At 41.4% G+C, this 15,300-nt stretch overlaps 1 protein-coding gene across 3 annotated transcripts in view; it reads right to left on the bottom strand.

Annotated features, from left to right (window-relative positions):
- Positions 1-15,300, bottom strand: part of CAMK2A (calcium/calmodulin dependent protein kinase II alpha) — a 176,627-nt gene that overhangs the window by 120,201 nt on the left and 41,126 nt on the right. For all 3 annotated transcript variants that reach the window (XM_075274955.1, XM_075274956.1, XM_075274957.1), the window contains exon 2: positions 2,947-3,041. In XM_075274955.1, coding sequence (XP_075131056.1) covers positions 2,947-3,041 — 95 coding nt within the window. The remainder of the gene's footprint in view (positions 1-2,946; positions 3,042-15,300) is intronic.

Here is a 15,300-nt window from a genome sequence, read left to right as displayed (position 1 = left end):
ATTGTTGTATAATGGAAAATTGTACAATTGTCCAATATACTTTCTGTATCAATTCGTCAAAGTTTTCTAAATCTCTGCTTGTCCTTGGATAGTACATGGTCATGTGGCGCACGTCTCATTACAACTCACAGGTCTGATTTCTGTGACTGCAACGAGCTGTGAACCTGTGTGTCCATCACAAGACCGTGGACTGTATATCACATGGGCATGGACTATATATCACATGACCATGGACTGTATATCACATGACCATGGACTGATTTTTATCCACTGGCAGTAAGCAGAGTGAATGACAACAAGCAGAGATCTAGAAAACTGTGAGGAATTGATACAGAAAAAATGTTGGAAAATTCTAAGTAACATTTATTTGGTGAAACGGGGCAAACCCTTTAAAAGTGCCCCCTTTAACAGTACCATAAGGGCACCACATGAACAGTATCATCCATTTTTCATAAGATTCCTACTTAACAGCTCCTAAACAATTCCCCCCAATAACAGTCCATCACAGAGCCCCTACTAACAGTCCCCTCCATTATGAATGCTGTAGCATGCTAGTATTCACTTGGTGGGTCCACTCCTCAGCACAATTTCAAGACATGTAGTTTCCCCTGTATCAGATCACAGCACAAAGCCTGGCGTAATGCATACTGCCCAAAAGACATAGCACCAAAGCAAGCTCTAAGTAGACAATGAGCCAGTAAGGAATACTGTAAGGTTTCAGCTCTGAATACTACAGAATTGTGAATGAGCCTGTAATAAAGAATGTAATAAAGTACTGTAAATGCCGTGGTAAAAATTTTTTTACCCAGAATCCCTAGCGGAGCAGGAATGATTTGTAAGTTTCCGTACTGCCTATGTAGGCACACACCTCTCCCTGATGTGTACGATTATCCCCTGACCCTGTAAATGCATTGGCATAGATAACACAGTGAGATTATTTGTTTTAATATGTAGCAACATTAACCATTTGTTGAATTAGGGATTTTTTTTTCTAATTAATAGAAAATATGTTTTATTCATATGCTAATTAGCCCCCCAGCATGCACTCCGGAAGTCTCAGTGAGCACTCCTCTCTCTCTGCTATGTGTGTATGAGAGTGCTCGCTGAGACTTCTGGTGCGCACACTGGAGGCTAATTAGCATATGAATAAAAACGGTCTCATTCAAAAACTACTGAGGTGATAAACATACAAAAGTTATGTGTGGAATAGTCTTTCTAAAGTCTATGCAAGTAGGTGCTTAGTTAAAAATGACTTTTCCCAATTATAGAGCCCGTTTAATCCTTAGCATGCTTCAATAAATAGTGACTGTAAAGTCTAAGATGTCTTTCAGTGAAACTAACACCTCCATTGGCCCTTACAGTGCAATCGCTAGCAACAGTGGCTCATATGGCTGCCATCACAGCCTTTCTATTAGGACCTGTTAGAGGCATGTGCTATAACAGAAATGATTGCTCAGGAATGGTGAGGGCTAGAGAAGAAATTCTAACTGTAATTCCAAAAAAGGGGGCACCCCCACTAAATAGGATAAAACGTAACCTTTATTTATAATATTTTTTTTTTTAAATTAAAATACCCCAACACAGTATTCGGCCCCTATAATTCTTGCAAAGGGCATATGTGTAAGTGTGTCTATCCACTCTACAGATTGAATAAGAGTGAATTATGCCCTTTGCAAGAATTATAGGGGCCGAATACTGTGTTGGGGTATTTTAATTTAAAAAAAAAATATTATAAATAAAGGTTACGTTTTATCCTATTTAGTGGGGGTGCCCCCTTTTTTGGAATCTCAGTCACAGGGAGACGTGTGAAGCATTTGTTAGAAACACACCCTGTGAGTCTGGGAGAAATTTAATTCACTCTTATTCAATCTGTAGAGTGGATAGACACACTTACACATATGCCCTTTGCAAGAATTATAGGGGCCGAATACTGTGTTGGGGTATTTTAATTTTTTTAAAAAATATTATAAATAAAGGTTACGTTTTATCCTATTTAGTGGGGGTGCCCCCTTTTTTGGAATTATTGTAAAATTGGCAACCCTTGATCCAGTGTGTTCTAAGAAATTCTAACTGCTCTGGAATCAGTGCAGTAGTGCCTATTGAAGGATTCAAAGAGTTGACATTGGTGGAAGTAGTGAAATGTCCTCTTTAAGCGGTAGTGGTTTTCCACTGTTTTATACAATTTCTTGCACTTATCCTATTAAAAAAAAATTGGAACTGTCTTTAATGGATTATTTTCTCCTTAGGCACAATTCACATCTGCGTTCAGGCTATTCCGTCCCCCTCTCCACATGAAAAATGCAGAGAGAAAAGCACTGCAAGCAGCACCTTTCTCTCCACATTTTTCGTGTGGGTATCCTAAGGTAACTGCTTTTTATGCAGATTAGGTTTCTGTTTGGGGGGTCCCTAAGCGGACTCCCTGAACGGAAACCCATGGACAGATGTGAAGCGGGCCTTACTGGAGTACGATATGGCAGCACATAAAATTACTACACTATTCATTTTGATACAGAATACAAAGAACCTTGACAGATTTGGCTGATTTCTAATAAGGTATAATAAGGCTCTGTTCAGCTAGAATAGAGTTGGTGTGTGTGAATTGAGCCAACATTGCTTTTCCTTCTTGCTTTTCTTACTATAAAGTAAAAATAATGGCAGTATATGTATCTGACCTAATTGCCCCCATTTGTGCAGCGCTGAGGCTTCCATGTCACTTGGTAATTACAACATAAGTCTAAGCCTCTTGTATGGATTCAGCTCCCACCAGCTTATCAGTTACGTCTCATCTTCTCCGTCTCGGTGACACATGCGCCCTCTCCCATCCCACATTCTGAGTTTTTTTAATTAGTTTTCCACAGATAGGATCTAGATTTATTCCATATGGAGCCGTGACCTTATCTATCTGTAGCAGCTAGGAAGAAATAAAGGTTGTCACCCAACACTCACCTCGAGCTGAAAGCTTCTTGGTGTTAATGATTTTTGCTGCATACTCCTGACCAGATAAAACTTTCACGCATCTGCGGACAATGGAGAAAGCTCCCCTAGGGAAGAGAAAAAGGCAACGTGGTCAATATTTAGTTATAGCACATTGAATTGTCACTGATGGCAACTGGAATTACTGTACAAACTGCAATATAAAACCACTGCATCTTGGAAAAAGTTTTAGATTCCCTCCACATTTAAAGAGGGTATGCCATGAAGAATATGTCTATGGATGGAGGATAAATAGCTTATCGGTGGGGGGCTGACCACTGTCAACCCTGTCAATCCTGATAAGAAGGGTATTTTTCTCTATATTCAGCCTGGCTGAATGTAGGCATGCCCATATAGGACGGGATGCATCTGTATTTCCATTCACTTCAATGGAAGCACCTGAGATAGCTGAAGTACAGCCCACGGGTATCTCAGGCACTTCCATTCAAGTGAATGGGAGCGTGGATGTATGCCATCCAGTAGAAGCTGAGACTGCCCAGCTATTTATCCTCCATCCTAGTGTAAATATTCTTTGTATATTCTTCCTTTAAATTTTGTATTATTTTACTTTTATACATATTTTACAATGAATATCCTCCTCATTTTGCTTGGTTCATTTCCATTCCATTGGAATCTGTTATGCTTGGGTTACTATGTAATAGAGTCTTACCAAACCCTTTTCCTGCATTGGTGTTTGGTGATTGTCAGCTGGCTGCAGTATATCTGCGTATACCAAACCCTGTCAGTCACTGGGAGGGGGACAGACAGGTAGTGATATGGACTGCACTTTGTTTATGAATGCAACAGACTCATAAAGTACAAGTATGTATCCAGCATATCCACCATTAACCTTAAAGAGGACCTCGAAGAGGGATGGCATTATATACCATTAGAAAGATGGCAGTCCATTAAATTCTGCTTTGCCATTATGCGCCCTCCACTGTCAGAATGACGGGCCTTACAGCTCTGCGTCATCACTGGCGGTAAGGAACACCCCTACCCCCCGACAGTACAAGGCTATGGTGTATTGTCAAGTGTGGGGTTCTTCACAGTCCAGTGGTGACGGTGGATGGATATCAGTGCTGAAACTGAAGGCACCAATATCTCTGGCATTGGGGAGCATACTGGAAAAGCTGACAGTGCACTAAATTCAGTTTACTGTCAGCTGTTACCGGTATATAATAACATCCATCTCCGTGGACATGAAAGGTCCTCTTTAAGCACCAAGGGGGTTATTAAAAAAGGATGGTATATTATTCGCCAGTCTTTATGTCCTTTGCAACAGCGATGGATGCTCTTAATTCCAGACAACTCTACAACTTCCATCCTCATGGCATCCTTACACCTAGATGAAAAGTTCATGGCATAGATCATGTCGTAATTTATGCCGCAAAAGTAGCACAAATACTTATGAATGTGGACCTGTCATCATTAACACTATGTAAAACTTTACGGAAAGGATTTTTTTTACGTTACATTCAAAGATTAATGAAAGTTTAAACCATTTGACTAAAAAGCCAGTTAAATGCATTAAGACAATAACATAAAGTTCTTGTAATTGTTTGTGAGAAGGTGAAAGGCAAAGTGTTGGAGCCCCGCTATATGAACCCCAGATTCCTGACTTATGTGTGGTCCAATGCGGGTCTAATAGGTTTCAGCCCCAGGTGTGGGTTCTGAGGCTTGTTACTAGCCCATAAAAGGTTGCAGAGCCTGCACTTCAGGGCAGATCCAGGAAGTGAGGAGATGGCTGGGTCTGTCCTGTAGTCCTGAGTCCAGTGAGACCAATTTGTGCTTGGGGTTTTCGTGTGGCTGGTAGTAAGCTACGTTATTACTTCAGTTTAGTTAGTTGCTCGGACGAGCAGGATTTTTTATTAATTTTTGCCTGAAGTTAAGGATGTATTTTGTTTTGCTCATTTGTTCCTAAAGTGAAGGTTCATTTATTTTCCTTTTTTTCCTAAATAGACCTGTTTGCTGCATATTTTGTGTCCCTGTCTTGACTGTTTGGGTCCGCACCAATGCTTCTATCAACCTACCTTCCCCACATGTTGTACAATTTTTTTTAATTTTTTTTTTGGAAGGCTTTTCTCACAGTAAACTGAGGACAGGGTGTCTTTCTGCTGGGATTACCAGCCATCAATAGCAATGGGTTGGGTAATCTAGCAAGTATTTATTTTGCCACCACATGGGTATAAATCAGTGCCCACTGAAATGAATGGGCAGTCCTTGTAATGAATGGGTGTACTGGATCATTCAGACTAATAACCTTTGGTGCCGCTAATAGTGGATGATGCTGAATGGAGAATGATTCTTTTTTTAACTCTGAATTATACAAAACGTGAGATTTTGTTGGATGATCCAGCCAGTTATGGTGGAATCTGTAGATCATCCAAATACAGTCAGTGTATCTATCAATATCTTTTCTAGCTCTAACAACTCTAAATCCTGTTTCCCTTCACTCTGTTGTAAACTAAAAACATGGTCACTTTCTTTAGGAAACCCTACCATCTTTATCTATAGTCTGTGTCTGGTATTGTAGGGCTGACCCATTGATATAAACAGACAACAAGGATGTTGTTTTTGTTTCCGAGCATGACCTACTAGTTTACATAAAGGCCACCAATTAGCAGCATAGAAGTTCTCTCCTGGTGACATCTGGTGCTCTTCTGTGACATCATCAATCCGGGTATCACAGCTGAGGCCTGTGGTCACATGGTCATGCTGAGCATCATGATGTCATGACGCACATCATGCCCGGTCACTGCTGAATCCCAATCACAGGCCTCAGCAATGAGCCCTGGCCATTTTTTTTTACTGTTTTTCACCTTCCCTGGGCCTCCACCTGTCATACTCGGGGATCTGAAGAGACCTCAGAGTATAATGTGGTGGCCATTTTAGTTCATCTGAGATGAATCTCCACTTGTTCGGTTTCAGAAAAAAACAAAAAATTAGGAATATTCAGGTCGAATCCGGCTCAGTATGATTGTGATCTGCTACTATGAATGGTGCATGGATAAATCCAGAAGAGGATCATGAATCATGACCCATTTTCTTCTCGACACATGCATGACAGTATTTGTTGCACATGGTGTGCCACGTACTAACAGAAAATCCCTTCTGGGGTAACATTTCCGCACGCAGTGCTTAGTTAACACAGCTTAATATGTGATTCAGTTGTACCTTTTAATTCTGACATTCTCATCTCACTATATTATACATAAATATGTAAAAGCTGAATAAGTCATCTCAGCATACAATGCCAATGTAACCCCCAGGAAAACTGCCAGTATGTGTTACACCTCAAACATGATGCATTGTATCAAATGTAGAGCAATTTACCCCTAAAGTATATTATTCACCAAGGAGATAAATATAGAGCATGACCCCTGGGAATATAATGATATAGTGTGCGTCAAGCAGAAAATATACACTTTAATGAACAATGGTTGTAGGGGATATATATATATATAGTGGATTAAAATGAATTATGCCCATTTTAAGCAACAATGGGGGGTTTATAGAGCATGTACTATGTGCTGTATACTTAGATTCTATTCTGCCTTTATTGTATACCATGTATATGTGCAACTAGAGCTGAGGGGTATGCACCCGTATAGTCATATGTGATGTTACAGATGGCCTGGCAGTAGAGGCTTGTGGCCACCAGGAGTCTTATCATTAGTTACTGTATATGCAGTATGTATATATCATTGTTACATATGAGACTACTTTATGTACAGAATTGTTGTTTGGTCACTGTTTGTTACTATCCCCTTCCTGACATCTGCTGTATCTATTTATGGAGGAAGCCACATGGAGTGTGTGAAGTAGTCTCAGAAGCTGAGCCCACTTATTAATACAGCTGACCAACTACAGGATCAGATAACACTGACAGGTACAATACACTGAAATAAATAAGTATTGCAGTGTATTGTACAAGTAATTGGGGATTGTATACATTCCTACCAAATTTTCATTGCTAAAAATCAACCCCTGGAACCACCTCAACCCACTAGGAATGCTCATTTTCTTATGGGGGTTTGCACAAACCCTACTCCTTTTCATGCTAGAACAAGACCAATTTGAAGGATTGGTATAATCTGGGACTATCATGGTATATCTGTGAATGTTGGAAACCATGCTACAGGTAAAGGGCCCTAGGAGGACTTTCTGAAATTATAAAAAGTTTAATACAATGTTGGAAATTATTGCAAAAAAACCCTCAGATTAAAGCCGGTTCCAGACGACCATGTACTTCCGACCGGCCTTGAATTAAAGGCACAGGTGGTACATAGGGGACACATGGAAGTCACCCATGTGCCGCATATGTACTGGCCGCGCTTCCGTGGCCCCTTTCATTATATGTATAGGAGCCGTGGAAGTAAGGGCCACAAAATAGGACAAGAATAGGACCTGTTCTATATTTTAAAGCCCAGATTGTCAGCCCGCACAAGTGAGCGTGGGTGTACATTGTAGGGTCAGCCCTCTGTGTAGTCATCACTACATGGGCCACATAGTCATACCTGGCATGGCTGTTACCCCTGGATTATTCCAAAATTGTGTTTCAGATCATAATGGCAACTTCTACCATGTCAATACTAGATACAGGATGATCTCAGGAATCTAACTTCTCTCTTATAAGGATACAATCATGTAGAACTTAGTTAATATCTCATGACTGGTATGGCTAGAGGCAAGCGGACATTTAGATTGCAATTGCCAAGTGACTACTGTATTCCATATTGCCTAAATTTACAGTCAGTTCAGAATATCATGTGGTACTCTGGAAGTGAATATGGTGTCTCCATGTACATACTTTGAAACATTGTCCTCAATTCATAACCAGAATTCATCTTGGACCAATCCCATCTCTGAGGTTGAAGATCTTACCAGATTGGGACAGCTGGTGCTCCTGACACATGCCCCAGAAATTGTGGACTAAGTAACAGAAATCTATTGTCTGGAAATAAAGAGTTATGATGGTGCCCAGTCTGAACAAGTCATTTACTCTGAGCATCTAATTGCTGGCTCTATCTCAAAATAGCCATCTGCCTAACAAATAAGTCATGAAGATGATTCCTTTCATCTTTGAGAGCCACTCACAATGATTTATTATTAGCAGTTCTGGGTTGTGAGGTTCAATTCTAACTAGGACAGACCTAAGGTGGCTGCGAATAGCTGACCATGTACCATAAGGGTGCCTTCACATGAAGTTTACGCTCCGTGTATTCTGTCCATTTTACACGTGTAAAAATACATGTGTAAAATGTAGTTAGCCATTGAGTCCAATGGCTTGTTCATATAACGTGCATCTTTTTGCGTATAATACACCCATGTATTACGGATGCTGCAGGAGAAATATGTGGCTGATCATTGCAATGGCTCCTTTCTAGTGAGATAACATTATTAAAGTGTATCCTACTGGATGGGCGATCCTCAGATTTTAGACAGTATATGCCTTCAGCCTCCGGAAATGAAAATCCGTAAGTGGGAATTATTATGTTTGTCGCATTTATACCTTTTAAATACATTTTACTATACAAAGATGGATGGGCACTTATTCAATGAAAAGACTACTTCCTGACAATGTCTTGGTGTCTTATTGTTTGCTAATCTCCATACCCATGATACATGCTCAGAGGAGCTTTGATGCAACTCTTTAATGTCATCAGCCAGCATAATAATAGCTTCTTAATGCACACCTCTGGAAAATCTCCTGTGAAGCCTATTAAATGTGTTTCTTAACTTGAGCCTTAGGTTCCTTGTTTCCTCTTTGTTAGCCGTTAAGTACTTGTTGTCTGATAGAAATGAGGATCATTTTACTGTTAAATCCATTCTTGAAATTGTATCCCAATAATGAAGCGAAAGCTTTCTACACACCCAGAATACAAAAAGCCCCGTAATTCTACTATTACCATGTATATACCTAACTCTTTATGTGTCCTTGCAACCATTCAATGGTTTATGAATATCTCTGTTTGTATTTGTAAAGTCCACATTAGGATGGAGTTTAGAATAGGAGAAGCATCATCTTATCTATCACTGATGGAATGTGGATATTTATGGTGTACAGAAGGGGTCTCAAACTCACTTGCCCACGGGCCAACTGCAGCCCTCGGGACAATAGTTTGCGCCGTGGACGCCGGATGTTTAACCCCTTCCTGACATCCGCCGTAATAGTACAGCGCATGCCGGGTGTGTAACTATGGTGACCGCCCGGTGTCTACTGCCGCCGGGTGTCAAAGGTGCCGGGTGTTAAAGGCAGCGGTGCATGGGCGCCGCCATTTTTCAAGCAAGCTCCAGGGCCGATGTCACGTTGCCATGACAGCCGGGAGCCTTGTTAAAGGCATAGCCACTACCAAAAGTACAGAGCAGTGCCTGGGAGACTAACCAGAAGATGCTCTGTCCATTCAAATCAGCTGATCGAGAGTTGCCGGGAGTCAGACCCCCACTAACATCCAAGTTACATAAGTTAAAAATGTATCAATGGGCTGGGTTAAAAAAATAGAGCAATGAAATCCATTTTTTAATGGCCCACTAAAAAGGATACACAACAGATGACACTTGGCCACCAAAAATAGACTAGAGGAACAGATGGGACACAGATTCACACTGGTCTTTAAAACTGGATTGCTTTCTCTGTTTTTGAAAGCGGATAAATAGACACAGTTGTGTGAATATAGCCTTAGCCTCATAATAAACTGACACTTCCTGCTCTGTAGAGATCACTTCTCAACAGACATCTGATTATCATCACAGGCAGTAATACAATGAAAGGTGACACCAATATACAGATAGCACAAAATGTATTATAGGTTACAGGTCACAGAGTATGTTTCCTAATAGTCAGTCATATCCAGTTTACAGGTTACTATATTCCACGTAACTGCTGTAAAGCCTATCTCCAAATGCTGTTATCAGAAGCTCAGGCAACATGGGTGCCCTGTAGTTGTGTATAGAAAATAGAATAAAAAATTTACTAAAGGACATTTATCAATATTTATTTTTAATTAAAAAAGATGATACAGTACATAATAAATTCCCTTCAAGCTCTCATCATTACTAGTCAAGCAAGTAGCATATAAATCAGTCATACTGTTCTGATAGTTAGCTTCAGGAGCACTCCAGAAAGTGGATAAGTCCAGCAGCTACCGGGCCCTGGACCTTGAGGGGATCCAAAGTTCCTTCTGCCCCATAATTCACCAGTATTCTCAATGTCACAAGGTAAGTAAGGGCTTCATTGCAGGTTTTACATTGGGGACTAGGGACATTAAGATGTCTCTGAACAAGGCTATTATTTCTTTTCCAAGTGGACTGCCACTCAGTGTCTTATACACTCGGGACGATCAGCAAGTGAAAGCTGAAACACTGTCTCAATTCTTTCAGATTCCAGATTTCCCACTATTGCTTTCTTCAGGGCCAAACCTGAGTATTGCAGCTCAGCTCTTTTGAATTTAACAGGGGAGAGCTGCAATACCACACAGGTATTGCACTGTTTTTAGAAGAGGTGTAGCACTGTTTTTTGAAAAAGTAGTCATGCTTTTCTTATCCTGGACAACTCCTTTAACCAGCAATGGAAATGATGTGTTCGCTAAATCTACTCAAAGCAGTGGACATTTGACCAAGGCACCAGCTCTTGTGCCACTTGCTTAATCTGTGCCCCAAACATATTTTTACATTCACCATACCTCCCAACTGTAAAAGGAGCAGAATGAGGGAACAAATCTGTGGCTAGCATGGTTTCTACTTTGACTCTGCCCATTCCCCATTTCTCTTTGTGCCCTCACACTTCCTGGCGCCGCCTTGTGTGTGGCTGCCTTGATGCAGTGCTCCAAGCTGGGAGCAAACTTTATCTTTCCTTTCTCACTCTTTTTCTCTGTATCTTCAAGAATCCTGTAACCAAGCAAACTAGCACTATGAATTAGCAACTATAAATCGAATGGAAGACCCTGTGGAGTATTTTGTTCCTTTTGTTTCTATTGTAAAGCATGGACAATGACAAGACTTGGTTCAGCTGGTTTCCTGTGTCTACACATGTGCCTGTTACCATCCCCCCAGGACAGCATGGGCACCATGCGGCATGGAGGAAATCCTACATGGAAGTGTAGACTTCTTCTTCAAGGAGATGATTTTTGGAGTCTATTGCTGATGCGTGAAGATGCCTACAGCTGACTGGTATTTCTTTCTTTTACTGTGGACACGTGGGACTCTGCTACAGCCTGCAGCCCCATGTATACCTGGATGGTCTCTGACTTCCTTGGGGCAGTAGAACATTGTGGTAAGGAGGAGGAGGAGGGCTTGTGATGAAGGACATTTGGGGCATTTTTTGTGGTTAAAAGGACAATAGTGCTGATGCAAGATACCGAACTATCAGCTGTGAGCAGGAGATCTCACTACCTACCAAGAACTACCACATGTTATCATGATAGCTGACTATGTCCCCCACCTCTGCAAAAATTTCTGCTTGTTATATCCACATGCTGTGACCCCTCCTCGTGTCCTCCAACCACATTCGGCTGTATTATTATTAACATCAATCCGCACAGAGAACTAAATGATCCTGCAGTGTGTCTTTGTTTCTTTCTTTTTAGTTGCTATGATTCCTAGGATTTCTCTATCTGCCATGAGCTTGTATGTGTTTCTCTCCTGTTATATACTACTGTACCATCTATGAAACTGTATCACTGAAATTTCCCCATTGTGGGACTATTAAAGGAATATCTTATCTTATCATATAATGCTCCTACAGTCAGCATAACATTATAAGCCCCCCACATAATAATGTTCCCCTCCAGTATAACAACCTTCTTCTGGTGCACCCACAGTTTAATGTCACCCTCCAGCTGCCCCAGTTTAATGTTCCACTCCAGTTGTCCTGAGTTGAATGTACCCCTCCAGCTGCCTCCAGTTTAATGCCCCCTCTAGATGCCCCACAGTTTAATGTCCTCCTCCAGTTTCCCTAAGTTTAATGTCCCCTTGCAGTTGACTCCAGTTTAATGTCCTCTTTCAGCTGCCCCCAGTTTAATGTTCTTGTTCAGTGACCAATACAGTTTAACATAAAAACAATAACACTCACCTCTCTTTGTTCCCTACTGTTTTTTCTGAAGTCTCCGCTCCTGGAGGCTCCAGGGAGCTGCAGGTCCGATGTGAGTGATGTCATCACAAGAGCCTACAGCTGCAGAAGGACACAGGAGATGAATGTGGAAGCAGGGAGTGGATGGCCACTGCTTCACCAATATATTCAACTCATTTGCATTGTACAGAAGAGTTGAAGCAGGGACATACCTCCTGCTGACTGGGACGGTGGGACAGGACCCAGAATCCAGGACTGTCCTGCTGAATTCAGGACGGTAGATAGGTATTCATTTACCCAAAGGAAAAAAGAATTCACAGGGAGTCTGAAAAATATCCCTATACATAATTTAAATGGAAAGCTCGGATGGTGGAGTTTCAGATATGAGCCCTGGAGGAGGAGCATGAGAGGAGAGATCTTCTATTCCTCCATTTACTGTATTGTCGTTTTAAAGAACGCAAAGTCCTTGTTAGGGAATTTCAATAGGACAACAATACCCCAGTAGCTGCTGAACTCTGGAGGAAGGGGCACAAGAGACAGTGAGCCCTGGTCTGAAACCCCCCACTGTCCCTTCCTGCTTGCCGGTCCTATCCTAAGTGATAGGCGACAACTTGGAGACTATCCCTTCCTATATATGTGACACAAAAAATACAGACAAGACAAACAACAGCAAAGGGAGGTCAGCTAGCCAGGGGTCAGTAACAATCAAGCAATGCAGTGTCAAAATCGATATCCAAAAGAGTAGTCAGTAGGGAAGCCAGAGGTCAAGAATCAGAATACATGAAATAACAGCAAGAGAAAAAGCCAGCATGCAAGAGCAATAGCAAGCATCAATGTGAATGTGAGCAAAGAATAAATAGGGAGGAAGAACCCGCCCTGAACCTAATAGGAAGGCAGGCTGTCAATCACAGGACAAAACAAAACTTAGCTCTTAGAAGAGCAGAGGGAAATGAAGGTGAAGGATGTGGTGGAAAATCAATTAACAGTGTTCAGACAATAGGACAGTGTTCAGACAATGCAACCAAAAATTCTAAGCAAGTTATCAAACTGCACACGCCTCCTGTGCCGCAGCATGCGAGCAGAGGGTGGTGCAGAGACCAGAACAGGCAGAGATATTAGGGAGCCTTCACACGGAGTTTACGCTTCGCTCATTCTGAACGCAAACTCGTACAGAGTGAGCGGCGTCAAATACAGATCCCATTGACTTCAATGGGTGCCGGCATACGCGCGCTACACATTGAAAGCAATGGGAGGCTTTTTTACCTATTGCTTTTAATGGGTAGTGCGCGTATGCCGGCACCCATAGAAGTCAATGGGATCTGTTTTTCACGCCACTCACTCTGAACGAGTTTACGTGCAGAATGAGCGGAGCGTAAACTCCATGTGAAGGCTCTCTTACAGTCCTGCTGATTTTTTTCTTACTTTTAAATGGCATAAGAATTTGCAAAGAACACTTTGTATTTTCTTGTAATTCAAAAGTGTATGCATATCTAATCGCAGCATGAAACCTACTGGAGGAACACAAGCAGCTAGTTACAGAGGGACACACTGACATGTTGATGAACGTGTTACAATTTTACTCAAAAAAATATAAAAAGTCATATACAGCATGTGTATCTCTATGTGATTGCGCTCTTGGAAATGGAAGTGTTTTATAATTAAACATTTCTGGTGTTACCTTGGTAACTGTGAAAGGACAAAAAAAACCTCCTTCTTGAACACATTAACATAATTTTTGGCTTTGTATGCCCCGACAAAGATTTCTCATTTAGTGTTGCACCATCGGAAAGATTTTGGCGTGCCTGTCGTGCATTGCAATTGGAGCCTCATTATACCATTTCAATGATCAGAATGATGTGTTCACAAAGCAATTCAAGGTATTTCACTTCAGTGCCTTCTGAATTAAGCTGTAATGAGCTTCCTGACCCACCGGGGAAACCAGAGTTAGTACACAAGGGACACTGACAAAACCTTTGCACTAAGGCCACGCATTGCGGAAAAGCAAAGTTTTTGGCTGTCGCGGTAATACTATGGTAAAAAACAGCATTTTACCGACCCAGCAAAGGGAATACAATTTCATTTAATCTCATTCATGAGTTGTAGAAAAACACTGTAGAGGCTGAGGCCACACGTTGAGAGAATGTAGCGGTTTTATTTTTGAATATTTTGCTACCTTTTTTTTCTTTTTTTGAGACAAAACCAATAGTGAATTAAGCAGAAGGTAGAAGTATAAGGGCTTTTTGTATATTTCCTATTGCTTTTGTAGCCATACTTGGCTTTGGCTGAAAAAAAAGCAACAAAATCTGCAACAAAAAAATCTGAAGTTCTGGAACATGGCGCCTTAGGCTAAGGCCCCACATTGTGGAAACGCAGCTTTTTTTGATGCAGATTTTATTGCATTTGTATTTTAGCCAAAGTGAGGAGTGGATTAAGCTAAAGGGAGACATATAAGAACTTCCTAGATATTTCCTATTCCTTTTGTAAAAACTGTAATAAAATCTGCAACAATAAAGCTGCGTTTCCACAATATGGGGCCTTAGCCTTAGACTTAAAGAATGAGCTTAAAATAGCATATGAAGTTGGACACTGTACTTTGCAGCGCTTGAGATACAGTGTAGAAAAAAGTCTTCATTATTGCCCTCCCCAACTCCGATACAGAAAGATCCCAAATTGCAAAAATATACAAATGAGGTGAATAGGGCTTTAGGGGAGTGTAATCTGCAGTTTAGGATTCAGTGAGGGCTGCAGAATATACATCCCTAAAGCCCTCTGATGTCATTCTACCAGAAAATGAAAGACAGCTCACTGTCCCAGCTCGGCTTTCGCAAAATGGTTGTCAAGCATAGTGCATGCTACTGCGCATGTCTGATGATGTCAGAGTGCACCCTGAAGCGCTGCTGTGCTTCTCCTTCTGAGGGGAGCAAAATTTAGAAAAGCAGTGGAAAAGCTGCACTTCTACTATGTTTCTGTTACATTATATGTGAAGTCCACCTTTAGGCCAAAACTTTTAGGGGGAAATTCACTTAACTGACTAACTAACTGACTGACAAAGTGGTTGTCCAGGCTGGGTCGACGCCTTTTCCCTCCCTTAGTCAGCTATGTACCTCCACTCCCGACATTCCCCTCTCCTGGTTGGAGTACAACCAGTTTACTGTCTTCCTCCAAAGGTTCTCTGTGCAGCACCTGCTCTCCTCTAAGCCACGCCCACCCCACCCCCGCATTGGAGAGTGTCTTTCTTCAGTCCGGAGCCCCGACAT

The sequence above is a fragment of the Leptodactylus fuscus genome, chromosome 5, assembly GCF_031893055.1.
Source record: "Leptodactylus fuscus isolate aLepFus1 chromosome 5, aLepFus1.hap2, whole genome shotgun sequence".
In the NCBI taxonomy this organism is placed as follows: Eukaryota; Metazoa; Chordata; class Amphibia; order Anura; family Leptodactylidae; genus Leptodactylus; species Leptodactylus fuscus.
Note: the sequence above shows the minus strand (reverse complement) of the source record. Positions and strands in the feature narration are given on the sequence as shown.